The 26,859-nt window shown below is 46.2% G+C and overlaps 1 protein-coding gene across 2 annotated transcripts in view; it reads left to right on the top strand.

Moving 5' to 3' along the window:
- The first annotated feature begins 1,322 nt into the window (after window positions 1–1,322).
- The window catches only part of dzip1l (DAZ interacting zinc finger protein 1-like), a 128,501-nt gene continuing 102,964 nt past the window's right edge, over window positions 1,323–26,859 (top strand). For both annotated transcript variants that reach the window (XM_078563462.1, XM_078563459.1), the window contains exons 1-6: window positions 1,323–1,902; window positions 5,772–5,856; window positions 6,692–6,816; window positions 11,601–11,762; window positions 16,847–16,957; window positions 22,359–22,421. In XM_078563462.1, the coding sequence (XP_078419588.1) occupies window positions 1,393–1,902; window positions 5,772–5,856; window positions 6,692–6,816; window positions 11,601–11,762; window positions 16,847–16,957; window positions 22,359–22,421 (1,056 nt within the window). In that variant the 5' untranslated portion in view covers window positions 1,323–1,392. The remainder of the gene's footprint in view (window positions 1,903–5,771; window positions 5,857–6,691; window positions 6,817–11,600; window positions 11,763–16,846; window positions 16,958–22,358; window positions 22,422–26,859) is intronic.

The raw sequence follows: 26,859 nt of genomic DNA, 5'->3' as shown, positions 1-26,859 counted from the left end.
CAAGGACTGAGCTGTCTGGTGCTCACAAATCACCAATTTCATTCTGGCCTCATTGACGGGGGAAGGTCTGTGCAGATTGTGGTTGTGAGGGTGTAGAGAGGGGTTGGTCACTCGGCCAGTTTGTGGCCAGTCCTGGGCAAGCCCGTCTCATTGCTGCATTTACTGTGTGGCCGTTGGAGGGCGGATGGTTGGTTGTTCATCCCGGCAAAGTCAGGCTCACTATCAGCTGAAGCAGAAGTAAAGCAGGCAGAGGGTGCATTTGTAACGAAGGTGCTACAAAAGGTAAACATATTCCTCATGCAGCTGCAGTATGTGCAAATTCCAATAGAGAATTAGCAAACCGAGATTCCATTAAGTGTTCTTCATTCTCTGAGAATATCTGAACAGATCGGGAACCTGGCTGTATCTTCCATTGTGACTGTTCCTGAAAAAAGAAAGACTTGCATTTATCTATAGTATTTTTCGTGACCACGGATGTCTTAAAGTGCTTTACACCAGTGAAGTACTTTTGACCGGTAGTCATTGTTGTACTGTAGGAAATATGACAGCCAATTTGTACACAGCAAGCTCCCACAAACAGCAATGTGACAATGACCCGATATTCTGGTTTTCGCTATGTTGATTGAGGGATATATGTTGGCCAGGGCACTAGGGACAACTTAGACAAAAACAGAAAATGCTGGAAAAACTTGGCAGGTCCAGCAGCATGTGCGGAGAGAAAAACAGTTAACGTTTTGAGTCCGTATAACTCTTCTTCCGAGCTCTGAAGAAAAGTCATACGGACTTGAAATATTAGCTCTGATTTCTCTCCACAGATGCTGTTAGACCTGCTGAGTTTTTCCTGCATTTTCTGTTTTTGTTTCAGATTTCCAGCATCTGCAGTATTTTGCTTTTACACTAGGGATAACTTCCCTGCTCTTCTTGGAAGTAGTGCAATGGGACCTTTTACATCCAACCAAGCAGGCAGATGGGGCCTTAGTTTAACATCTCATCTGGAAGATGAGAGTGCAGCACTCCTTCTGCAGAACTGCTGCGGGAATGCTGTGCTAAACAATACAAATGGTATTATAGTGCAGGATGTAAGATCGGACTGGAAGGGACTCTTTGTACTTCATTTTGCGCTAGGGGTATAAGGGTGGGAGGGGAGTGGGGGAGGGAATGACGGAAAGATTTTGTTGAACATTTCTGGGTGGGGGGTGTTTAAATGGGTTGAGTAGAATCCATGAATGAGGGTGTATGGGCATGGTCTGTGGAGACTGTAGGTTGAAATGGAAGGTGAGCGGTATGACTATATTTTCTTTCTTCCCTCTCCTGTAGCCTTTTATCAGCAATGTTTATTACCCCCGTCAGCTCCAGCGGGCAAGACCACAGCATTATCGAGTGGCAGGGTTCATGATATCATCGCAGGGCCAGTACACAGGAACTGGGATGGGCTTTGGTGCCTTGTCGTTGGGCGCTGGTGGGCTGCCCACTTTCAAATTTCGGACAAGGCATGAAGGTGTGGACTGGAGACGGCTTAGCGCTATAGATGTGGACCGGGTGGCTAGAGAACTGGATGTTGCCACCCTCCAGGAGAATATCATGAGTGTGACCTTCTGCAACTTGGACTCTGAGAGATGCCCGTGGTGCCAGAACTCGGTTGACCCAGTCCTGTTGAAGGTGTTCAAGCTGGCCCAGCTGAACACAGAGTACCTCCTTCACTCCCAGGAGCTCTTCACAAGCAGCATTCAGGCACTGGAGGAGCAACTGCAAACTGCAGCGGAGGAGTTGGAGAAGGGCAGGCAGGAAATCGTGAAACAGGCGGAGGAGTTGAAGGCCGCCAAAGAGGAGGGGCGGCGCCGCAAGAAGATGATCACAACTCTTCAGCTGCTTGTACAGGCGGGAGCCAATAACTATCACAAGGTACCTGTACCTCAGCCTTAATTGTGAAGAATGGGTTCAGTTATATATTCTCCCTGTGTGCGAGTTTAAGACAGAAAGGGTCGAAACCATTTAATCAGGGCATAACCCCACCACCCTTTGCCAGAATGAGTTCATGCCCATGAACTGATTGGCCCCTGTGTTTCAGGAGTCCAACAGTTATGTAAGTCCCATGCCTGATAATGCACCATTGCCAATGCACAAACAGAAGGAGGAGGAAGGGCTTTATGACAGCGTTTGATTGCAATCTTCCTCTGTTTTGGTTCCAAAATGGCAGCTAGCTGTGTAACACTTACTCTTACAATCTGATGACCTGAAAACCTGCCTTTCTATTGATTGAAGAAGAAATCTAAGCCAGGCCAGTGAGTGAGCTCTGCCACTCTTCTTTAAATCGGGTGGAAAAATACCCATCCAAACACGGTGCAGCCATGAACAGCATCAGTCCACAACCCCAGTGCATTAACTCATGGAAGAGGGAAAAAGAATACTTGAGGCCAATTCAAGAAAAGCTTAAAGAATTTAGTCAAATAAAGGAAAAAGCAAATGCCTGAAACCCTTAGCAAGTCAGGCAGCAGCTGTGGAGAGAGAAGTAAAGTTAATGTTTCAGGTCAATAACCTTTCATCAGAACCGTCTCTGATTCCCAAATTAAAGTTCTGGAATTATTAAATAGGATTCTTCTAATCCCAGCTATTTTGCAATTTACTGTTTCAAACTGGAAATGTCCTCTCTCAGGCATTTGTCCAACTTTCTTTTGTATTACTACAGGGAATCCTGAATCGAGCTAATTCGCATGCTTTATTAAATTTGTTCTTACAGGGTGATGATGCTTTGCGAAAAGAAATGCTTCTTAACATCTCCACACCACCCCCTTCTCGTTCCAATATCTCCTATAACTTAAGCACCCAAACCAAGTCCAATCAATTCAGCATAAATCTGTCATATTCCCTCTAAGCTTATATTTCTTTAATGAAAATAGCCCCAGCTCCTGGAGCCTGAAGACTGCCTATCACTTTGTTCATCTTTCTCTGGGGCTTTGATGTCTCCTGACGTGTGGGACCTGAACCTGGACACCCTACTCCAAAGTGCATCTGCGCCAAAGCCCTCAACAGCCTGAGATTAGTACTGTTGGAGTTACATTGTCTTCAGTCGTAACTTAGTTTGCAACATAGGTTAAAATATTTCTGCCTTTACTAGCCAGGTGTAGGGGAATACTAAGCCTTGTTACTTTCCTTCAGAATAAGGGAAGTGAGATTTGAGTCAGTACGGATAGACCCAGGAGCAGAGGATCCAGCTTTACGTTACAGTAGCTGTGTTTGATATCACAGCTACAAATAAGGGTTTGTGGATGTGACCCCTGATGAACAGTTCTCGATAATGAACCCATGTCAGTAAATGTGATATCAAATATAGCTAATGTAATGTAAGCTGGACTTTCTGTTCCTTTATTGAATCAGCTTCTGTTTTGTAAGCTATCTTTGATCTCACTGGAATTTCGTCTTCCTTGTTCTGGGAGGGAAGCTTCTGATATATCTGAGTGACAGATTCTCTGTCTGCCTGTATCTGGCTTGTATAGACAGGATTTATGTATAACACACACATACATACACACATTAGGAATCATATATCTATATTTTATACATATATATTCTATATATAACATGTGTATATATAAATATACATGAAAAGACCGGACATGCAGCTGGCTGAGGACTAAAGGCACAGCTCCTAGGACAGTCTAACATTGGCAGTGGACATGTCCTGTCCAATGATTTGGTCTACCTGACAACGGACATTAGGCAAGACCTTTGGGTGTCAACTGGCTGAGTGAGACCAGTAAATCAGAAACCAATAGTGCTAGTGCAGAGCTTGTCTGATACAATCAATCTTCAAGCCAGGATATGTTCATTAAAAACGATTCAAGATTTTGTGTCGCTAAGGGCAATTTGTTACCTCAAACAGCATGAGTTAATTATATTAATACACATGTGATGAAGGATTCTCTTTTGACCTGAAAAAAAAGCATTGACCAAATTAAACCTTGATTGGACATAAACCAACACGAATTTCACAATTTCTGACATAAAAGTAGTTCATGATATAAATCCATTCCGTAACATGATTTGTAACAGAAGTTAAAAGAGTATGAAATAGTTATGTTGGTTCAGAAGTGACGAAGGGAAGACCTTTTGAAGTGAAGACCTGAGTCAAATCTCCTAAACAAATTAATCCTTGAAATCACATGGCTGCTTTTTAAAAATACACCAATACACAGTTCACAAATTCTGACATGACGGTCTTGCATAAAATGCGTTTGGGCAGTCTCAGTCCAACTCTTAGGGCGTAATTTCACCATTGAGTTGGGTAACATGAATTGGCCCGACTTGGCAGACCTGTGTCGATATTAAGGGCTCTGTAACTCTCAATTTTCGCTCCGGAGGTGGTGGTCTCTTGATTGTGTTGGGCCTGCTGCCTCTGGAGGCAGTTTGGAGGTGGCCAGGGAGGTGGCCAAGTGCTGAGGTGGGCTGGTTGGAAGGGCTGCCTTGGTTCTCTGAGACTTCGGCCCAGTTTTATAAAAGGCTGTTAGGCCTTTTAGCCCTCACATACACCCACCCTCCCTCCCCCATCGCCATGCTACCTCACAGCCTTCCATGCCACCACACACCCCACATGCCTGCTCCATACCACCTCCATAGCCACTCACCCAATATCTACTATGGGTAGAACACAAGAGCCATGTGGTGATGAAAAAAAATTAACTTCTAACAATCTGATAGATTTCTCACTCATACACATTTGAAACAAGAAAAAAAACTCATTCATGAAACGCATTCAAAGACTAAATCCTTCCAAGTGGTTAATCTGTTATACAAAGAAATTCCTATACAGTAACCACATCAAAGACAGCCAATATTTTAATAGCTTCTTAAAACTGTCAATCAAAATTTGATATCACCCTCCCACCCCCCCCCAGCTGAAATGTGGTTTTTTGATCTTTTGAAACTCAGTCAAGCATTCATAATGGGCTCAGCTGTAACTACAGCTCTTGAGAAATGTCAACAACGAAGTCTATTGAAACTGCAAGAACAGATGATAATGGTTTTTCCTAAGTTATGTCAGATGGCCTGTCGAACAATGCACTTCAGCTTTTTTTAAACTCTAACTGATAGCTGAAGCCTAGTTTTTTTTTTAAAGGGCTGGGGATTTAATTAACTTCAGATCGTGACACTTAAACAGACCTTATCCACTCTTCAAGAGCATTTACTTCTTCAAGATTTGTGACTCCCATGCTGCTGGTTAAGCCCCTTTGAACAGGGAAAATGGAGTCTGAATGAACTCAGCACTAATTTCAAACAGCCCAACAGATTCGGTTTGTCTCCTGTGTGATCCACGCTCCAGCCTCATTTCCCCTACCAGCGTAAATTGCATCGGCTGAAAATGGTGGCAGGAGTTCTGCATCCAGGCCCTGCCAGCCATTCTGTGCAGCCGTCCTGATTCCATGAAAATCGGCCCTTAGTATACACAGGCCTACAGCCCCTAGTTCAGCCCAACCTGTCAGTAAACTGGTATTCACATTCGGGGACTGCACAGTATGGCTGGTGCGAGACTGAGCTACCATGTGGTTGCTGTTCAGAGGTTGTGGCACATTGGCAAGCGTGCAGAGAGCTTTGCTTTACCGTATTGGAGCTGAGGGTACTGCGTACCTGAAATGGAAATGTTCCATTCTTCACCATTAATATCTCTTAATCTGATGAGTACATTGGCTGAGACTTGGTCTGTAAATCCTGATTGTTTCATTTGTCTGGGGTCGCTTGATTATTTTTCGGCTATTAATTTTGTTTCTCCCTTGCAGTGCCGGTTTTGTGACAAGGCGTTCCTGAACTATTCCTTCCTTCAGGGACATGTTGAGCGCCGACATCCGGAGATTACTGAGAATGGTGAGATATCGTCCTCAACTTTCCAATCACGATCCAAAACAAGAACAGAACATGCTGGTTGCACGTGGCACATTACCTTTAGTTCCGACAGACCAGCACATGTTTCGGGAGCTGTCCTCTCCTCAGCATTTTCTGTTCTTGTTTGAATTTTCAACACCTGCGGTTTTTTATACTTATTATTTCAATGACCAGTTTACTTGGATGAAGCCTGTTGGTGTGACTTTACACAGATATCTCAATTTTTCATCATTGATTCTTGAAGTGTTAGCAAGATTGTATTTAGTTGACCGAAACAGGGGCATTAAGAGTCAACCCCGAAGTATGGGACAAAAGTCTCATATAAATCAACCCTTGCCCCAGGACCTTCCCCTGCTCCCAGCCATCCACCCTGACCTCCAGCCCTTCCCCGACCCACCTCCAACCCTCCACCCCTGTCTCCACCCCTCCGCCTGTGTCCGACTCTTGTGCCACTTCTAGGTCCTTCTCCCGACTCCAGACCTCCCACCTTCCCTCCCTCCCCCTGGCCTCCAGCCCTTGCCCCTCCTCCACCTCACCACCCGGCCTCCAACCCTTCCTCAACATTCCCCCCCCCCCCCCCCCACCGCCACCCTCCCCTGTCTCCAGCTCCCCCCGCCCTCTAACCTCCAGGCCCTCCCACCTGGCCCTTCCCCACCACTTGTCTCCCATTTTGGTGTATTTTACCGTCAAGTGATAACCAATGAAGTCTAAAATGGTTTTTGGTGGGGTGGATGTGGATAAAACATGGCTGTCAGTGGGTTTTCCTTTTCGTCATGTGTCGCTTAATCTATTCGCCTTTGCTGTGATTTCCTTTCAGAGAGAAAGAAGCAGTATCGGACAGAGCAGATTGAGGGTGAGATCAGGGAGCTCAGGGAGCGGCTGCAGATCAGCCAATCACAGCTGGAGATTGAACGTGAAGCTGAAAGCCTCCGTCGTGGCCAGGTTAGGGGGGGCGGGGGGGTGGTGGTGGTGGTGGTGGTGGGGTGAGGGGGGCGCTTGGGGGAGTGGCGGGGAAAGGCCTCAGCACACAGACACAAGATTCTTCACAACAACAGTGACAATTGCACTTTTCTAGCCCATTTAACCTGGTAAAACATCCTAACGTGCTTCAGGGACTGGTAATCCAGAGACCCGGGGTAATGCTCTGGGAACATGGGTTCGAATCCCACCATGGCAGTTGGTGGAATTTGAGTTCAATAAAAATCTGGATTAAAAGTCTGATGATGACCATAAAACCCCATCTGGTTCACTAATGTCCTTTAGGGAAGGAAATCTGTCGTCCTTACCTGGTCTGGCCTACATGTGACTCCAGACCCACAGCAATGTGGTTGGATATTAAAATGCCCTCTAAGCAAGGGGGATTAGGGATGGGCAATAATTGCTGGCCTAGCCAGCAACACCCACATCCCATGGATGAATGTTAGAAAAAAAATCAGCCAAAACCTGAGAGTGAGCCAGGCAAAGGGAGATTAGGATAGGTAATCATAAGATTGGTCAAAGTTGTTTTTTTTTCTTTAGGAGCATCTTAAAGGGGAAGGAGGGAGAAGTTTTTGGGAGGGAATTCCAGTACTTGCTGCCTAGGCATGGCATGAAGGCATGGCTGCCAGTAGTGGAGTGATGGAAATTGGAGACGCCCAAACAAATAGTATTGAGGAAGCATAGAGATTTTGGGAGGTTGTCAGGCTGGAGCAGGTTGTGGGGATGGGGAATGGAGGCAGCACAGAGGGACTTGAACTTGAGAATGAGCAATTTTCAAATCGAGGTGTTGGTGACTGGGAGTTTTTTTAAATCCATTGACAGGATGTGGGCTTCGCTGGCTGGGCCAGCATTTATTGCCCATCCCTAGTTGCCCTTGAGAAGGTGGTGGGGAGGCGATGGCGTAATGGTACCACTGGACTAATAATCCCGAGACCTAGGGTAACGCTCCGGGGACCCAGGTTGGGATCCTGCCATGGCAGATGGTGTAATTTGAATTCAATAAACATCTGGAATTAAAAGATGACCATTGTCGATTGTTATAAAAACCCATCTAGTTCACTAATATCCTTTAGGGAAGGAAATCTGTCAGCCTTACCCGGCCGGGCCTACATGTGACTCCAGACCCATGGCAATGTGGCTGACTTTTAACTGCCCTCTGAAATGCCCTAGCAAGGCACTCAGTTCGAGGGCAATTAGGGGTGGGCAACAAATGCTGGCCTTGCCAGCGACACCCACATCCTGTGAAAGAATAAATAAAAATAAAATGAGGGTAGTAAGTACTTGAAGGTTTTGATGTCCGAGGGGGATATGTAAGCAATATGGTTGTTGACTATTTGACATTTGAGAAAAATGAATGGTTGAGAACTGGACAGAGGCCTCTGGAGCATAGTGAATGCTGGGAGCTTAATAGGTGATACTGTGGGGTATGCAACTTGTACTCACCAAGCAGAAGCTGGTCAAAATGTCAGATGCAGATCTTTCTGAACAACTTGATTTGATTGAATTAATTTAATTTTCCTTTCCATTACTGATACATTTTCTTGATTAGTCGCTGAAGATTAGTGGTTTTGTATTAGAAATGTATCCACTCGCTTCTCCTTTGATTGTTTTATCTGTTCATTTGTGAATTGTCACTGTATATGAGTTCAAAATTTGAGCAAAGTGGGGGGTACAGGTGTCACATGTGGTGCAGTGCTAGTACCCCTGTCTCTGGGACCAGAGGCTCTGGGTTCCAGCCCCACTCGAGGACTTGATGGCCACGGACATAATGTGGCCAAACAGGTTGACTGTCAACCTGCAAATCTTTCCGATAACCCAGCGGCAGACGCTAAGAGTGGGAGAGACTCCTGTTCGGCCATGTTACAGTTTCCAGCCCTGGATGAATGGGGAGGGTTAGCGCCAGGAAGGCTGGCGTTAAAACCACCCGCCAAATCCAAAAAGAAAAATGATGGCTGACGTCAAGGTGATCAACCAGCATTGTGGCAGCCCCACGTAACACGGGGAAAACTGAAGGAAGAATTGGAGGCTACAACTCTCACCTGGACTTTGTGCGGGTGAAATTGAACATGGACGGGGCACAGAACAAGGCAGAATCCTGTTAGTCGCCCGTTAACCACACTGATCGATATCCACCCCTGTTGACTTCATTAGAACAGCATCAGGCCTATGGCCATTCGGCACCAACTATTAATTGGTTTGCATCATCTTAAAATGAAGTTGGTGATGACACAATTGCTAATTAGTAGACCTGATTCCCCGTGTCCGTTACATTTTCTGACAGTGTGGGGATGGGTAAGGCGTAAGCAAGCAACAAAAACCCCCAACCTACCCGGGCACAGGGCTCCAGGAACTTTGGAGTGGAGAGGGCAAATATGTGAGGAGGGCACATTGGAATGGGGGCCGCCATGGGACCACCACAAGGTCCAGGGAATGAAAGAGCAAGACTGGAAAATGTGAGTGAGGTCGGGCTGGTACCACACAGCCAATGGAATGCAAGGCGCTCGTGAACATGGAATTTTAGAGCAGCACAGGAAGGGAAAGAAAGAACAGTTGAATGGAGTGTGTAAAATGATGATATTGGTCTAGCGGAGTGGTCGGGGATGGTGGGGAAGAAGCTCTCACCAGCTTTTCCCAGAGCCTGTTATATTCCCAAGATTTACCCGTAATAGCTCTTCACTAGACAGATATTTGAGACTGAAGATTCTGTTGATGTGCTAGGCGGGTGTTATGAGTCTGTGCCCACTGCTGGCAAGGTGCTGCTGGGTGATATTGCTAGTCTGTGCCAGAGATGTGTGGGTGCTGTCAGTCTGTACCCAGTGCTGGGTGGGCTGCACTGTCGGCCTGTACCCAGCGTTGGGTGGGCTGCAGTGTTGGTCTGTACCCAGTGCTGGGTGGGCTGCAGTGTCAGTCTGTGCCCAGTGCTGGGTGAGCTGCAGTGTCGGTCCGTGCCCAGTGCTGGGTGGGCTGCACTGTCGGTCCGTGCCCAGTGCTGGGTGGGCTGCACTGTCGGTCTGTAGCCAGTGCTGGGTGGGCTGCACTGTCGGTCTGTAGCCAGTGCTGGGTGGGCTGCGATGTCGGTCTGTAGCCAGTGCTGGGTGGGCTGCACTGTCGGTCTGTGCCCAGTGCTGGGTGGGCTGCACTGTCGGTCTGTGCCCAGTGCTGGGTGGGCTGCACTGTCGGTCTGTAGCCAGTGTTGGGTGGGCTGCACTGTCGGTCTGTACCCAGTGCTGGGTGGGCTGTAGTGTCAGTCTGTACCCAGTGCTGGGTGAGCTGCAGTATCGCTCTGTACCCAGTGCTGAGTGAGCTGCATTGTCGGTCTGTGCCCAGTGCTGGGTGGGCTGCAGAGTTGATCTGTACCCAGTGCTGGGTGAGCTGCAGTGTCGCTCTGTGCCCAGTGCTGGGTGGGCTGCAGTGTCGGTCTGTGCCCAGTGCTGGGTGGGCTGCAGTGTCGGTCTGTGCCCAGTGTTGGGTGGGCTGCAGTGTCGGTCTGTACCCAGTGCTGGATGGGCTGCAGTGTCGGTCTGTACCCAGTGCTGGGTGGGCTGCACTGTCGATCTGTACCCAGTGCTGGGTGGGCTGCAGTGTCGGCCTGTGTCCAGTGCTGGGTGGGCTGCACTTTCGGTCTGTGCCCAGTGCTGGGTGAGCTGCAGTGTCGGTCTGTACCCAGTGCTGGGTGGGCTGCACTGTTGGTCTGTACCCAGTGCTGGGTGGGCTGCAGTGTCGGTCTGTACCCAGTGCTGGGTGGGCTGCACTGTTGGTCTTTACCCAGTGCTGGGTGGGCTGCAGTGCCGGTCTGTGCCCAGTGCTGGGTGGGCTGCAGTGTCGGTCTGTACCCAGTGCTGGGTGGGCTGCAGTGTCGGCCTGTGCCAAGTGCTGGGTGGGCTGCACTGTCGGTCTGTGCCCAGTGCTGGGTAGGCTGCAGTGTCGGTCTTTACCCAGTGCTGGGTGGGCTGTAGTGTCAGTCTGTACCCAGTGCTGGGTGAGCTGCAGTATCGGTCTGTACCCAGTGCTGAGTGAGCTGCATTGTCGGTCTGTGCCCAGTGCTGGGTGGGCTGCAGAGTTGATCTGTACCCAGTGCTGGGTGAGCTGCACTGTCGGTCTGTACCCAGTGCTGGGTGGGCTGCAGTGTTGGTCTGTACCCAGTGTTGGGTGGGCTGCAGTGTCGGTCTGTGCCCAGTGCTGGGTGGGCTGCAGTGTCAGTCTGTACCCAGTGCTGGGTGGGCTGCACTGTCGGTCTACCCAGTGTTGGGTGGGCTGCAGTGTCGGTCTGTACCCAGTGCTGGGTGGGCTGCAGTGTCGGTCTGTACCCAGTGCTGGGTGAGCTGCACTGTCGGTCTGTACCCAGTGCTGGGTGGGCTGCAGTGTCGGTCTGTGCCCAGTGCTGGGTGGGCTGCAGTGTCGGTCTGTACCCAGTGCTGGGTGGGCTGCAGTGTCGGTCTTTACCCAGTGTTGGGTGGGCTGCAGTGTTGGTCTGTACCCAGTGCTGGGTGGGCTGCAGAGTCGGTCTGTGTTGGCACTGGAATAGTGGAAGATCCTGGTGACACTGCCAATTATCCAACCGAAGTTTCTGCTGTTGTGCCCTCAGCGCGTGCCACGCACTCTGAGGTTGGACAGCGAGCTGACTCCTGGCTCCCTATGGGTCATTACCACTGGCTGTCACCCCCTGCATCCGAGGCATTACCATTGACTTTGTATGAGTAAAACTGTTTGACACTGATCTGCTGAAACCCGCTGTTCTTCTCAACCAGGAATTGGAAAATTCTCGCAGGAGAGAGGAAGAGGTAAGGAAGGAGTTTGAGAACTGGAAGGAGGAAGAGAGGAAAAAGTTCTTCCAAGAAATGGAGCGCCTGAGACAGCAGCTTCTAACGGAGTTCCAGGATATTGCAGTGAAGAACCAGTCTATTGAAGCGGTGAGTGAAATATGTTTTTAATTGATTCACTTGGTTTAATTTAATGTAACAAATGTGTTGGATGGGGTGTTGCCACTAGGATTTCGGGTACTGAGAACTGTGTGGGCTGCAAAAGGTTATTCACAGCCCAGCTGGTCCATGCCGGTGTTTGTGATCTACATGTGCCTCCCCCAACCCTTTCAGCATTTTTTTAATTCCTTTCTCCCTCATGCTTGTATCTAGCTTCCTCTTAAATGCATCTATTCTACTCCTCGTTAGAAAGGGAGGTAGAGAGAAAACAGGGAGTTATAGACCAGTCAGCCTGACGGCAGTAGTGGGTAAAATTTTAGAGACCATTATAAAAGATTTAATAGCTGAGCACTTGGAAACAGTCAGTTTTTGAGAGATATGCTCATTGTGTTGTTCAATGATGTGTTTTTTGTGATCATTAGAGCGCCGTTTTTAACTGCTCTGACCAGCGACTGGTAGATTTATTGCGGCATCTAACAACACAAACACTCTTTACCCAAGCGGTGATGTGTACACTTACTCTGTCCATTAATGATGTATTCATTTATCCATGTCAATCTGGCATTCACAGCCAGTTCAACCACATTCCCTCACACTCTGATTCCTGTAAGGACGCCATTCCATTCCTCCAGTTCCTGCACCTGGAAGCAACCAGAGAGCAGGCTGTCCGAGACCTGGTATGGTGCAGTGAGGTGGGAGCGATTAATGATCTCGTGGTGAAGGTGCCCCTAGGTAGCAGCGACCAAAATATGATTGAATTTTACATTCTGTTTGAAGGAGAGAGGAGTGGGTCTGAGACTAAGTTTTTAAACTTAAATAAGGGCAATTATGAGGGCATGAAAGCTGAGCTGGTGACAATGAATTGGCAAGTTAGGTTAAGGGATAGGTCAATAGAGATGCAGTGGCTTACATTTAAGGGGATATCTCAGAATGCATAGAATGATACATTCCAACAAGAAAGGAAAAGTCCAAGGGAAAGACATACCATCCGTGGTTAACTAGAAAGGTTAAAGATAGTATCAGACTTAAAGAGAAAGCATATAATTGTGCAAAGGTAGGTGGAAGGCCAGAAAGTTGAACAGAATATAAAGAGCAGCAAAGAATGACTAAAAGACTAAAAGGGAGGGAAAAATTAGAGTATGAGAGAAAGTTAGCCAGAAATATATAAACAGGTTGTAAGAGTTTTTATAAATATTTTAAAAAGAACTGAGTTAACAAGGTGAGCGTTGGTCCGATAGAAAATGAGTCTGGAGAATTGATGATGGAAAACAAGGAGATGGCAGATGAACTGAATGGGTATCTTGCATCAGTTTTCACTGTAGAGGAGACAAGTAACATCCCAGAAGCAGCTATAAATCAGGAAAATTACAATCACCAGAGAAGTGGTATTGAGTAAATTGTTGGAGCTGTGGGCTGACAAGAGCCCGGGTCCTGATGGTCTTCATTCTAGGGTTTTAGTGAGATAGTTGATGCATTGGTTTTAATTTTCCAAAACTCCCTAGATTCGGGGAAGGCCCCATTAAATTGGAAGGTAGCAAATGTGACTCCATTATTAAAAAAGGGAGACAGAAAGCGGGAAACTACAGGTCAGTTAGCTTTAATATCTGTCGTAGGGAAAATGATAGAAGCTATTATTAAAGAAGCTATTGCAGGGCATTCAGATAAGCTCAAGGTCATCAGGCAGAGTCAACATGGTTTTGTGAAAGGGAAATCGTGTTTAACCAACTTATTGGAGTTCTTTGAGGAAGTAACGTGTGCTGTAGATAAAGGGGAACTGGTGGATGTACTGTACTTAGATTTCCAGAAGGCATTCCAGATAAAGTGCCACATCAAAGGTTATTGCGCAAAATAGGAGCTCATAGTTTAGGGGGTAACATATTGGCATGGATAGAAGATCGGTTGGGTGACAGGAGGCAGAGAGTTGGCATAAATGGGTCTTGTTCAGGTTCGCAAGATGTACCTTGTGGCGTGCCACAGAGATCAGTGCTGGGACCTCAACTGTTTACAATTTATATAAATGACTTGGATGAAGGGATGGATAGGATGGTTGCCAAATTTTCTGATGACACAAAGATAGTAAGTTGTGAAGGGGGCATAAGGAAGCTACAAACAGATATAGATAGGTTAATTGAGTGGGAAAGATATGGCAGATGGAGTATAATGTGGGAAAATGTGAAATTATCCATTTTGTCAGGAAGAGTAAAAGAGAAGCATATTATCTAAATGGTGAGAGATTGCAGAGTTCTGAGGTGCAGAGGGATCTGGGTGTCCTAGTGCATGAATCACAAAAGGCTAGTATGCAAGTACAGCAAGTAATTAGGAAAGCTAATAGAATGTTATCATTTATTATAAGGGGAATTGCTTACAAAAATAGGAAGGTTATGCTTCAATTGTGCAGGACACTAGTGAGACCACATCTGGAGTACTGTGTATAGTATTGGTCACCCTATTTAAGGAAGGATGTAAATGAGTTGGAAGCAGTTCAGAGAAGGTTTACCAGACTAATACCTGGAATGGGTGGGCTGTCTTATGAGGGAAGGTTGGACAAACTATGCTTGTGTCTGCTGGAGTTTAGAAGAGGAAGAGATGACTTGATTGAAACATATAAAATCTTGAGGGGTCTTGGCAGGGTAGATGTGGAGAAGATGTTTCCTCTTGTGGAAGAGGAACTGGGGGTCACTGTTTAAAAATAAGGGGTTTCCCATTTAAAACAGAGATGAGTCGAGATTTTTTCACTCAGAGGGCTGAGAGATTTTGGAACTCTCTTCCTGAAAAGGCGGTGGAAACAGAGTCTTTGAATATTTTTAAGACAGAAGTGGATAGATTCTTGGTAAGCAAGGGGGTGATGGGTTATCGGCGGTAGGTGGGATGCAGATTTCAGGTACTAACAGTTCAGCCATAATCTTATTAAATGGCGGAGCAGACCCGAGGGGCTGAATGGCCTACTCTCGCTCCTTATTCGTATGTCTGTATGTTCGTACCTCTGTTGCATCTCTTCTGATACATTTCTCCACATCAGCACTTCTGATATGTCTTTCTATTTCCTCAACTGAGGCTTTGTTTCCCACACTGTTGTTGATACGTGCAACACCCTCCATGCCAAACCCCTCTGGACCAAGGGAGGATTCCCTCATGGAGAGCCTATGACTCTGTTATATTATGTTTTTTTGAGTATACCAATAAAACTAATTAACTAATAAACAAATTAACTGATGAACTGCCCCTTAAAAGGGGCACTTTAACAAAAACAAAACTTTAAAGGAAACTTACCAAATTAAATCAAAATAGCATTTTGGGGGCTGATGACGCACTCCAACCCCTGTCACACCAATCAGTTGCGCAAGGCCTCAAGCATACTGGTGGACACCGACGCTCCGTCACCAGGATGTGGACGTAACTGAAGTGAGGGAGACAGTCAGCTCAGTACCCCCTCAACCGCCTGCTGCCTGGGCCTGTTAATGGCCACTTTGGACAGGTCCAGGAGCAGGCTAACAAGGAGGTGCTCTGCTCTGCCCATTACCCTCTGCACACAGTGGCCAATGATCAGAAGCATGGGGCTGAAGTGCAAAGAAAACGTGAGGAACAGCCCCCTCAAATCGTGGAACAGGGGCTGCAACCTCACACATCCTATGTACACACGGAACACAGACTCCTCAAGGCTGCAGAAAATACAGGCGGCCCATGAGTCCGTGAGCTATCGTAATCCTCTATTCCATGTATCTGCTGCATGCAACACCCTCCATTCCAAATCCCTGATGGAAAAGGGGAGCACTCCCACTTGGAGAGTCTCTGACTCTCTTTATACTCTTTCGAGTATACCAATAAAAGGTACAAATAGCAATAAATATCTTTTAAGATTGTCACTCAGGTTCACAGTGTGGTGTGTTTGCATGTACTGGAAGCTACTTATATTAATTCACACGGCGCTGTTCTTTGCGGACAGAAAGAACATGTACACACATTGCACCTGTTTCAGCTAAACAAAATAAGTGACAGCTATTCGCTGGTTCATTCCCTGGGGCAATGTCTTGACCAATCAGAGTCAAGCTGCCTGATTTAAATTTCAAACAATGCTTGGCAGTTCACTCAGTCACAATCAACTGGCACATTCTCCATGACAACGCCTCTACCAATCAGAGTCCACTTGCCGACCAATCAGCACTCTCTTCTCATACAGTATAAATATGTTGTTTCCCCTGACATGGCATTTTTTTTGCAAATTGTCCTGATGAGTGCAAGAGGAAAAGCTCTGAGAAACAAATGTCTCCTTTTTTTTTTCAGTTATACTCAAGTTTTGTATTACCAAATGACCATTTGTATACCAATAAAACAAATTAATTAATTAAACAAATTAACAGTCCCTTAAAGGGGCACAGACTCTCTGCATATGTGATCCCAGTTCTTAATCAGCAAAGGTTCCAACAAAGCTTAACTGAAGCTTGAGGAACAGCACCTCATCTTCTGAGTAGGCACTTTACAGCTTTTTTGATTCAACATTGGGTTCAACAATTTCAGACTCTAATCTCTGCTTCTATTTTTGTTTTTGTTTTTGACTGATATTGCTTTTTCCCATTTACACCTTCTCTAGACACATCTTTTACTCCTTTACTTGTCTTGCACCATCATCATACCAGTGCCGCATGAATAATTGCCTGTCCACTTAAACCCAATGCTCCTAAAGGCTTTCTCAGTCACTTTTATATCTGAAATGTTAAAAGTAACAAAACAGGTCCTGATTTCCAACCTAACACTTACCTTCCCTTTCGTTCTTTTGCTCCCCCCCTTCCTCCTTCCACTATCACTATACTTGTTTTAAACCTGTTACATCTCTAACTTTTTCCAGTTTTTATGAAAGGTTGCAGACCTGAAACGTTAACTCTGTTTCTCTCTCCAGAGACGCTGCCGGACCTGCTGAGTATTTCCAGCATTTTCTGGTTTCATTTTAGATTTCCAGTATTCACAATACTCTGCTTTTGTATCATTGCTTCATCAAGTCATGGAATGGTTATAGCTCATAAGGATAGCTACCTATTGATTATCTAGAAATGTTAAAAGTTGGACTTTTTTCCTGTTAGAAACTGCAGGAGATTCAAGTTGGAACTCCAATTATGTCAAATGTGGAGACCTTTCATGCTGAGGATCATACAGAAGAACTGAGAAACTGGAAGGAAAGATTTGATAAACTGGTAGGTGAATAAACTTTGAAGCACTCACTATGGGGGATGCAGGATCCCTGAAGGGGTTGAGGTGTGCAGTATTTGCTTTCAAATACAACAAGCCTTCACAGTGCAGTTCCTGGGGGCTGGGAAAAGAGGGGAATTTTTAATGGAGGATCTGAAAAATCATGAATTGAGGAAAATGCATTGGCCCATACCTTTCTCAACCCAGCCTATGTTCATATGGCCTCTCCACGAACCATCATGAATTCTTCGTGGTTAATGCTCCTTCATGTATTCTGTTCCTTCATGTTCTCTACCTCACCCATTTTATCTCCCAAGTGAAAATTCTTTACCTTTGGGGATTCTGGAGCATTGATAATCAGGTAAAACTCCTGAATATTCATCTATCTTCACATCCTGGCTTGGCCGCAGAATTACATAGGAGTTAGAGCACACAAAGCGGCCATTCGGTCCATCTGGACCATGCTGGTGTTTGTGCTCCACACCGGCCTGTTTCACCCCTTCTTTATCAAACCCTTCTATTCCTTTCTCACACATTTGTTTATCCAGTTTTCCCTTAAGTGCAGCTATATGTTATTTACCTCAACCGCTCCATCTGGTAGCAGTTTTTCATGTTCCAGCATTCTCTGCATACTGGATTTGTTGGTGACAACCTTATGTTTATTATCTAGTTTTGGTCTTGACCACAAGTGGAAACATCTTCTCTACCTCTAACCTATGTCATGTATCTAGTTCATGTTCATGTTAATATTTTTGAAGTAATTTTTAGCCCTGGGAAGATTAAAGATAAGGTAATTAAAATGCTGGGTGTTAGAAATTGCCAGAACACCTCTAGAAATGGCAATTCAAAAGGTTTGTTTAGTAAAGTTAGAATAGAAGAGACAGAGCTATAAAACAGCAGGTTAGCTTACTTAGCTAAAGAGCTTGAGATGTGATTTCTGCAATGCTTATAAGAAGGGCAGTCCAGAGCGATTAGCCTAAAAGTATTCCTTGAACCCAATAAGACTGTAAAGTCCATTTACTTCATCAGATCAAAGAATAACTTTTAAGTGAGGGAGAATTAATGTAAAGGTCAGTTTGAAGACATCTCAGAGCAGGCTACGCTGTCGTGGAGGTGGGTGGAGCTTAGAGAGATTCCCTGGTTTCAATTTATCGGGGTGTTTGCTGAAAGAGTCAATTGCGGTTTGGACCTTGTGTGGTTTGCAGCTCAATAGGAGATAGCCGAAGTAAATGATAATTTGATTGACCTGCACTGTAAACAGAATAAAAAAACTAACTTCTTCATTTCCCTTGTGGAATTCGGGTGAGGCTTAATCTCAGTTTGTATTTTGAGAGAGAACCGAAGCTGGAAGATTTACTAGTTTGAAACTAGTGGGAGTGATCCTCCACAGAGCCTTGTGAAAAAGAAAGTAACAAGCAGATGTACTTAGCAGGATTTGAGAAGGTAACCAGAACAAGCGACTGAGGCATCCACAGTCAAGAGATGGTAAATGAAAGTTTTGCCTCTGAGAGATCTGGAGCTGAGAAAATTAACTGGAGCTGAGGAGAATTCTCCAGAGAACTGTGGCACACTTATGGGTGGTCGCTAAAGAAGTAAATAACTTTAAAATTGGAGAGTTTTATGAGAGAATTCTTGGAGAAAGTAAGAAGTAAACCTGAGTGCATAGCATATGTGGATATAAGCTATCGTGTTAACTCAATCATATTTGCTTTGTTTAATTTCTTCTATACACAATAAAGTTTGTGTTTTGTTTAAAAAGCTTGAAATCTTGTGGCATAGCTCTAATGGTTAAAACAAGGTGTTCAGATTAACAGTCCCTAACTGGATCGTAACATCTATCAAACTGCTTCATGGTTTTAACGATCTTGAAAGGTCACCATCAACTTTTTCTAGAGAAAAAAACCTTAACCTGTTCAATCTTTCCTGATAGTTATAACCTCTCAGTTCCGGAATCATGCTTGTAAATCATTTTTGCAACTTCTCTAGTGCCTCTATATCCTTTTTGCATTATGGAGTACTCCCAGGTGTGGTTTGACCAAGGTTTTATATAAGTTTAACATAACTTTTCTGCTTTTGAATTCTATTCCAGCAGAAATTAACTCCAGTGCCTTATTTGGAATTCGATGGTCTTGCTAACCTATGTTGTTGCCTTTAATTATTTGTGAACCTGTACTTGTAGATCCCTTGACTCATCTACTCCTTTTAAACCCTCATTTCCCAAGACGGAGGTGGCCTCTTTATCCCTTCTACCAAGATGTGATTTCATCCTCCCCCTGTCACCCAAGGTGGAATGACGTGCAACACTCCTTGTCTAGGCTCACACATAAGCAATGATCACTTGGGTGAGATATGACAGGCCCACCGATGCAAATAGTACTGTGACCGCGCAAGAACGGTTGGAAGGGAAGGGTAACAAAATAGTCACCTGGAACTAATGCTGGGGTTCTCCTGATGGCCACCATTTTCTCAGCGGGGGATCACCAAAAACCCCGGTAGATTGGGGTAAATGTACGTTTGTATCATTTCTCAGGGGTTTCCACTGACATCACAACAGATGATTGGGTGAACTTCTGTTTAAGTTCTACCCCAAGGTCCCTTTGATGCTCACTGTCCTCTGAGTCACAGTGAGAAAGTTCCAGTGTATATCTTGGCTGTTCCCGTTCTGGCCTGTCTGATGCTGGATCCTGCTCTACAGTTACCTGAAGAATTATATAAGGTTGGATTTTTGGAGGGAGTTCTGCTTATGGGCCGTAGCTTTGGGAGTGGTGGCCACTGTGATTGTACAGTCAGGTGTGGAGCACGCCTGATTCTCAGCGGGATGCGTTTGGCTGGAGAAAATTCCCAAGTATTTGTAAGCTGCCGTGCCATCTACACCCCACATGATTCGTCCTTAACCGACGACCTGGGTCAGTCTGTCCAGATAGTTCTTAGCATGTCTTTGTTGTCTTGTCATTATGAGGGAGGCTGACTTGCAGATGGCAGTTCCTCCAGTGGGTGTCGTTAAACTCCCTGCATCCTTCCTGGCCACCCTTGCCCCTTTGTGTCGCACCAATAGGTTAGCCTGATTCAACAAGCATGCAAGAGGCCCTTATTTCAAGGTGCAATATGGCTGCCATTTGGAAAGTAGACACCAGCTTGATAATCTACAGATGGCAGGTCAGGCCAGGGTCAGAGACATATCATCCAGAGTGCTGAGCTAGGCACAGCAAGCCTGGTGCCCTGAATATTAATTAGAGCAACTCATCTTGCACTTGTTTCACATGCTTTGCTGGCCAATTGACAGGATAGTCTGTTGCTCTGTTGCCTTTCGATGGATTGATTTGTGGCTTCCATATTGGGTGTGCTTCCACTTCATATTTGCAAGCTAATCCTGTCACATCCGGTTGTAGATGTTGGCGAACAATTAAATACCTAACAGGAGGAGAAAGCGCCATAAACATCCCCATCCTTAATGATGGCGGAGCCCAGCTCATGACATGATGGGCTGAATATCCTCCTGAGTTATAAATGTTTCTATATTCCTATGAGTGCAAAAGACCTGGCTGAAGCATTTGCAACCATCTTCAACCAGAAATGCCGAGTGGATGATCCACCTTAGCCTCCTCCTATGAACCCACTGTTTCAGAGGCCATTCTTTAGCCAATTTGATTCACTCCACATGATACCAGGAAATGGTTGAAGGCACTGGATACAACGAAGGCTGTAGGGCTCAACAACATCCCGGCAGTAGTACTGAAGATTTGTGCTCCATAACTATCTGTGCCTCTAGCCAAGCTGTTCCAGTACAGCTACAACATTGGCATCTACCCGGCTATGTGGAAAACTGCCCAGGTATGTCCTGTCCACAAAAAAACAAGACAAACCCAAACTGGCCAGTTACCGCCCCATCAGGCTATTCTCCATCAGCAGTAAAGTGATGGGAAGTGACAACAATAGTGCTATCAAGTGGCACTTACTCAGCAATAAGCTGCTCACTGGCACTCAGTTTGGGTTCCGCCAGGGTCACTCTGCTGCTGACCTCATTACAGCCTTAGTCCAAACATGGACAGAGGAACTGAATTCCAGAGCTGAGGTGAGAATACCTTCTCTTGATATCAAAGGAGCACTTGACTGGGTGTGGCATCAAGGACCCTATAACCTTGAAGTCAATGAGAATTGGGGGAAGAGCCCTGGAGTCATGCCTAGCATGAAGGGAGATGATTATTGGTGTCAATCATCTCAGCCCCAGGGCATCACCGCAGGAGTTCCTCAGGCCCAACCATTCTTAGCTGCTTCATAAATGCCCTTTACTCCATCATAAGGTCAGAAGATGATTGCAGTGTTCAGATCCATTTGTGGCTCTTCATGTCATGAAGCAGTCCATCCCTGCATGCCCCAAGACTTGGACAACATTCGGGTTTGGGCTGATAGGTGGCAAGTAATATTCATGCCACACAAGTGCCAGGCAATGATCAGCTCCACATGAGAGAATCTAGCCGCGTCCCTTTGACAGTCAGTGGCATTACCATCACTGAATCCCCCACTATCAACATCCTGGAGTTACTTTTGACTAGAAACTGAACTGGACTAACCATGTAAACACTTCAGGTCAGAGGCTGGGAATTATGCAGTAAGTGGCCTCATTTCTCAAGTCTCCTGTGTCATTTCACCATCTACAAAGCAGAAGTCAGGAGTGTGATGGAATACTCTCCACTTGCCTGGATGAGTGCATTTGCAGCAACGCTCAAGAAGCTCGACACCATCTGGGACAAAGCAGCCCACTTGACTGGCACCTCATCCACTGCCTTCAACATTCACTCCCTCCACCTCAGTGCACAGTAGCAGCAGTGTGTACCATCTACAAGATGCACTGCAGAAACTCACCAAGGCTCCTTAGACAGCAACTTCCAAACTCTCATCCTCTACCACCTAGAAGGACAAGGGCAGCAGATAGATGGGAACACCACCATCTGAAAATTCCCCTCCAAGTCACACACCATCCTGAATGAAAACTATATCACCGTTCCTTCACTATTGCTGGGTCAAAATCCCAAAACTCCCTTCCCAACGCTGACAGTTGCCTTTGCCACATGGACTACCGTGGTTCAAGGAGGTGACTTGCCATCACCTTCTCAAGGTCAATTAGGGTGGGTAATAATTGGTGGCCTAGCCATTGATGCTCATATCCCATGAATGAATAATAAAGGTCCCTTTAAATTTGAGCTGTTTTTTTCTTGGCCCAAATGAGATCAGAGTTTTACCGAAAATCAAAACTGATTTGGGACCTTGCATTAATTATTCAAGTTCAGAAATTGTAGGCAGTTGACTGGATGCGCAGCTTTGCATTAATGTTTAATCATTTACCGCAATCACCAAATTGGCCCTAAAACGTTGGGATTTGATTTTTAATTTTCCTTTCATTTCCAGAAAAATGAATCCAAAAAGAAGATGAAAGATCTTCAACTTCAGCATCTGGCCGAAAAAGAGGAGGTACGTTTAATATTTGTTGTTGAAATTTGTTTGCCAATTCTTTCATCACTGCCTCTGCCAAATGTGATTGTATATTTAGTTGGAAGAGTATCTTTGCCGGACAATTAGACCTTTATCTGGTCTTTATGGCAACCATTTTGTCTGCAGTGAACCTGGGTTTTATCTAAACCAGTGGTGCAGGCCCCACCGATAAAGATACAACCAGAACCGCCTTCCCTTTCTCTTAATTTCCAATGCAAAGTCCCCTTTCTTTATTTTTATATCCATTCCAGGTCAAACCTTTCCATTTAAATTTCCAATCTGGAGCCACATTTCCAGTGTGGCTAACACTGGTTTATACACATCATATTTTGGGATTTACTCAGCTGCCGGGTCTCAGTGGGGCTTTGATCCCAATGTATAAGGGTTGCAGACAAGGGAGCTCATGCTGCTATAACAAGGCCTTAACCGGGATAAATTAATTCAGAGTATCTATGCGAGGCATTGGTTATGCTGTACTTTGGTATCTGCCGGTTCAGACTCATTGTCTGCACTGTAAGATCCTATAGTTTTCTGGGATAGAGAAATTTGAAGAGCGTGGAGGTGAGCTGAAAGTTATTTCTTTCTGGAAAAGGAGTCAGGTCAATATTGCACATGTGACCACTGCGAGTGAGTCGTTAAGTTGGGATCGTAAACCCTTAGAAGGAGCAGGAGCTGTTTTCTTTCAAGGGTTGTTACTGCAGGGAGCGCCCTGCCGGGGTCAACTTGTGTCTATTAGTGCCTGTCAGAATGAGTGAACTACTTGAAAAGGAGAAAATGTTGGAAGAAACAGAACTGAAAAGGAACCGGAATGATTGTCCTCTGTCTGGCCTTTCTGTGACTTTCGTGCGCTGTACCAGAACCATGCATAGGCACCTGTGTATCTCTGTTCTCAAGTGTTATCTTTTGGTTTTCTTTCTCCCCTCTGACTGTGCCTCCTGCTTTCTCCACGCACTTATTTTTCGCGTTGCGCAGTGTTAGGGTCTCAGGCAGCTGACTTCCGCACATTCCATTCAAATCTATCCTGGCTTCACTTGCGCGTGAGGAAAAACTCACTTGTTTTATATAGATGCCAATATTACAGAATTCCCAACACGCCTGGCTAGTTTCCTGGCACGCAGGGCACTTAGACAGAGCTCCAGGTGTATTACATTAAAATGAACATAAATTTGGAATCTAAATCTTAAAAGTCACTTTTGTTATGTCGGACTTTATTTACATTAATATTTCAAATATTTTCATCTTAACTGTTTCCTAACATTATAAATTTAACTGGCATTTGAATATCAATGAGCAAATTTCTGCCTTGCTCGACCAATGAGTAACATGAAGCCTCGTAGTGTGGCAGTTTGTGTCATATTGTACCTACAGGATTAAGAATTGGAGTGGATAGTGCCCATTGTACACGTTGTATTTAGACAGGTACCTTACATAATTTGAAATTCACTGAGAGAAATGCATGCTCATCTGGTGCTAGACTAGTACACGGTATAAACTGCATCTTCTCCGTCAATATTTTGGCCACTATTTCCTCCTTGACCTCAATTCGTCTGTTGCTGAAACCCTCCTCCATACTTTTTACCTCCAGACTTCACCATTCCAATGGCCTCCTCTCGAATTCTGCGCACCTCCAATTCTAGCCTTTTGTGCATTCCCACCCTCCCAACTTCCTTTGCCCCGCCATTTGTACCTCAGCCCTCAGTTCAGGAATTTGCGCCCTAAACCACTCCACCTCTCTGGTATTGATGGGAGCAAGAGAGTTGCAAAAAGACATTGAGAGATTAAGTGAACGGGCAAAATTGTGGCAGATGGAGTTCAAACTGTGGAAATGTGAGGCCATTGACTTTGGACCTAAGAAAGATTGATTCATGTATTTTGTAAGTAGCGAGAAGCTAGGAACTGCAAAGGAACAGAGAGATTTAGGGGTCCAAGTACAGAGATCACTAAAAGCCAGGTACAACAAAATAATTAAAAAGGCCAATGGATTGTAAGCCTTTAACTCAAGGGAGCTGGACTAAATGGGCTGGACATTATGCAACAGTTGTATAAAGTTCTGGTTTGATCATATGTGGGATAATCCATTCAGTTCTGGGCACTGCACCTCAGGAAGGAAATATTGGGCATGGAGCCAGTGCAGCACAGCCTCACCAGAATGTTACCAGGATAGTAACGTTGACCTACGAGGACAGGCTAGATAGACTAGGTTTGTATTCCCTTGAATAAAGGAAGCCAGGGGTGATAGAATTGAGGTTGGAGATATTGTGGCACAGTGGGTAGCATCCTTGCCTCTGAATCAGAAGCTCCATTTCAAGTCCCAGTCCAGGTCTTGATGACCAAGGAAGATGTGTTCATAACGCAGCCAAACAGGTTGAGTATCAACTTGCAAATCCTTCCAACACACGCCAATGGCAGGCGGTAAGAGTGGGAGAGATTCCTGGTCAGCCATGTGATGGAAAGAAATTGGAGCCTCTACCATCACTATTCATAGCTCCAGGCTACAACATGCATGTGAAAGTGTATGTTGCCACGGCAGCGCAATCACCTTGGCGGGTGCCGGATGGCTCAGTTATTTGGACGGCCGGTGTGGATCAGACTGATGCCAACATCGCAATGTTCGATCCCTGTTCCGGCTGGGGTGGAGTTAAGACCTTCCTCCTTGCCCTCCCTGTGGTGGAGATGGCAATGCTGTTGGTCAGGTTCCCCTTTGGCCAGAGAATGAAGAAGAATTGAGGTTAATGTTAATGATGATTAAAGGATTTGGCCTGTTGATATGGAGAAGCTAGTTTCTCTGGTGAGGGTATCCAGAACAAGGGGGGCATCACGGTAAAGTTCGAGCCAGGATGCCCAGGAAGCATGGCAGAAATCTAGAACTCTTCCACCATCCCAACAGGAAAAAGTGGTTGAGGGCAGGGGGTCAATTGAAAATTTCAAAACTGAGGTTGATAGATTTTTCTAGGCAAGGGTGTTGAAAGATGTGGAACTAAGGCAGTTAAATGGGGATTACATACAGAACAGTAACGATCTAGTTGAAGGTGGATGGGTTCACTAGCCTGCTCCTGTCCTGATGTAACACGCTGTCCTCTCTAAGATGATCCTCAAAAACTTCCTCTCAGACCATCGGTTGTGACAGATGTCAGCGTGCTCACTGCATTAATGTCTCCCAGCAGCAAAGTACCAGCAGAAGGTTGGTATAGGAGCATGAATAGTACCCAGAGTGGTATAGAAGATAGGGATAGTGTCCAATGTGGAGTAGAGGGAGGGGACAGTGTCCAGTGTGGGGTAGAGGGAGGGGATAGTGTCCAGTGTGGGGTAGAGGGAGGGGATAGTGTCCAGTGTGGGGTAGAGGGAGGGGATAGTGTCCAGTGTGGGGTAGAGGGAGGGGATAGTGTCCAGTGTGGGGTAGAGGGAGGGGATAGTGTCCAGTGTGGGGTAGAGGGAGGGGATAGTGTCCAGTGTGGGGTAGAGGGAGGGGACAGTGTCCAGTGTGGGGTAGAGGGAGGGGACGGTGTCCAGTGTGGGGTAGAGGGAGGGGATAGTGTCCAGTGTGGGGTAGAGGGAGGGGATGGTGTCCAGTGTGGGGTAGAGGGAGGGGATAGTGTCCAGTGTGGGGTAGAGGGAGGGGACAGTGTCCAGTGTGGGGTAGAGGGAAGGGATAGTGTCCAGTGTGGGGTAGAGGGAGGGGATAGTGTCCAGTTTAGAGTAGAGTGGGAGGATACTGTCCACTGTAGGGTAGAGTGGGAGGATACTGTCCAGTGTGGGGGTGGAGGGAGGGGAAAGAGTCCATTGTGGGGTAGAGGGAGGGGAAAGTGTCCAGTGCGAGGTTAGAGGGAGGATCAGTGTCCAGTGTTGGGGGGTAGGGGGAGGATCAGTGCCCAGTGCGGGGTAGGGGGAGGTGACAGTGCCCAGTGCAGGGTAGAGGGAGGATTAGTGTCCAGTGTGGGGTTAGAGGGAGGATTAGTGTCCAGTGTGGGGTAGATGGAGGGGACAGTGCCCAGTGCAGGGTAGAGGGAGGGGACAGTGTCCAGTGCGGGGTAGAGGGAGGGGACAGTGCCCAGTGCAGGGTAGAGGGAGGGGACAGTGTCCAGTGCGGGGTAGAGGGAGGATTAGTGTCCAGTGTGGGGTTAGAGGGAGGATTAGTGTCCAGTGTGGGGTAGGGGGAGGTGACAGTGCCCAGTGCAGGGTAGAGGGAGGGGACAGTGCCCAGTCTGGGGTAGGGGGAGGTGACAGTGCCCAGTGCAGGGTAGAGGGAGGTGACAGTGCCCAGTGCAGGGTAGAGGGAGGGGACAGTGCCCAGTGCGGGGTAGGGGGAGGGGACAGTGTCCAGTGCGGGGTAGAGGGAGGATTAGTGTCCATTGTGGGGTTAGAGGGAGGATTAGTGTCCAGTGTGGGGTTAGAGGGAGACTCAGTGTCCAGTGTGGGG

The sequence above is a fragment of the Cetorhinus maximus genome, chromosome 19, assembly GCF_964194155.1.
Source record: "Cetorhinus maximus chromosome 19, sCetMax3.hap1.1, whole genome shotgun sequence".
Lineage (NCBI taxonomy): Eukaryota > Metazoa > Chordata > Chondrichthyes > Lamniformes > Cetorhinidae > Cetorhinus > Cetorhinus maximus.
The sequence above is the reverse complement of the archived record's forward strand: the minus strand, read 5'-3'. Positions and strand labels throughout refer to the sequence as shown.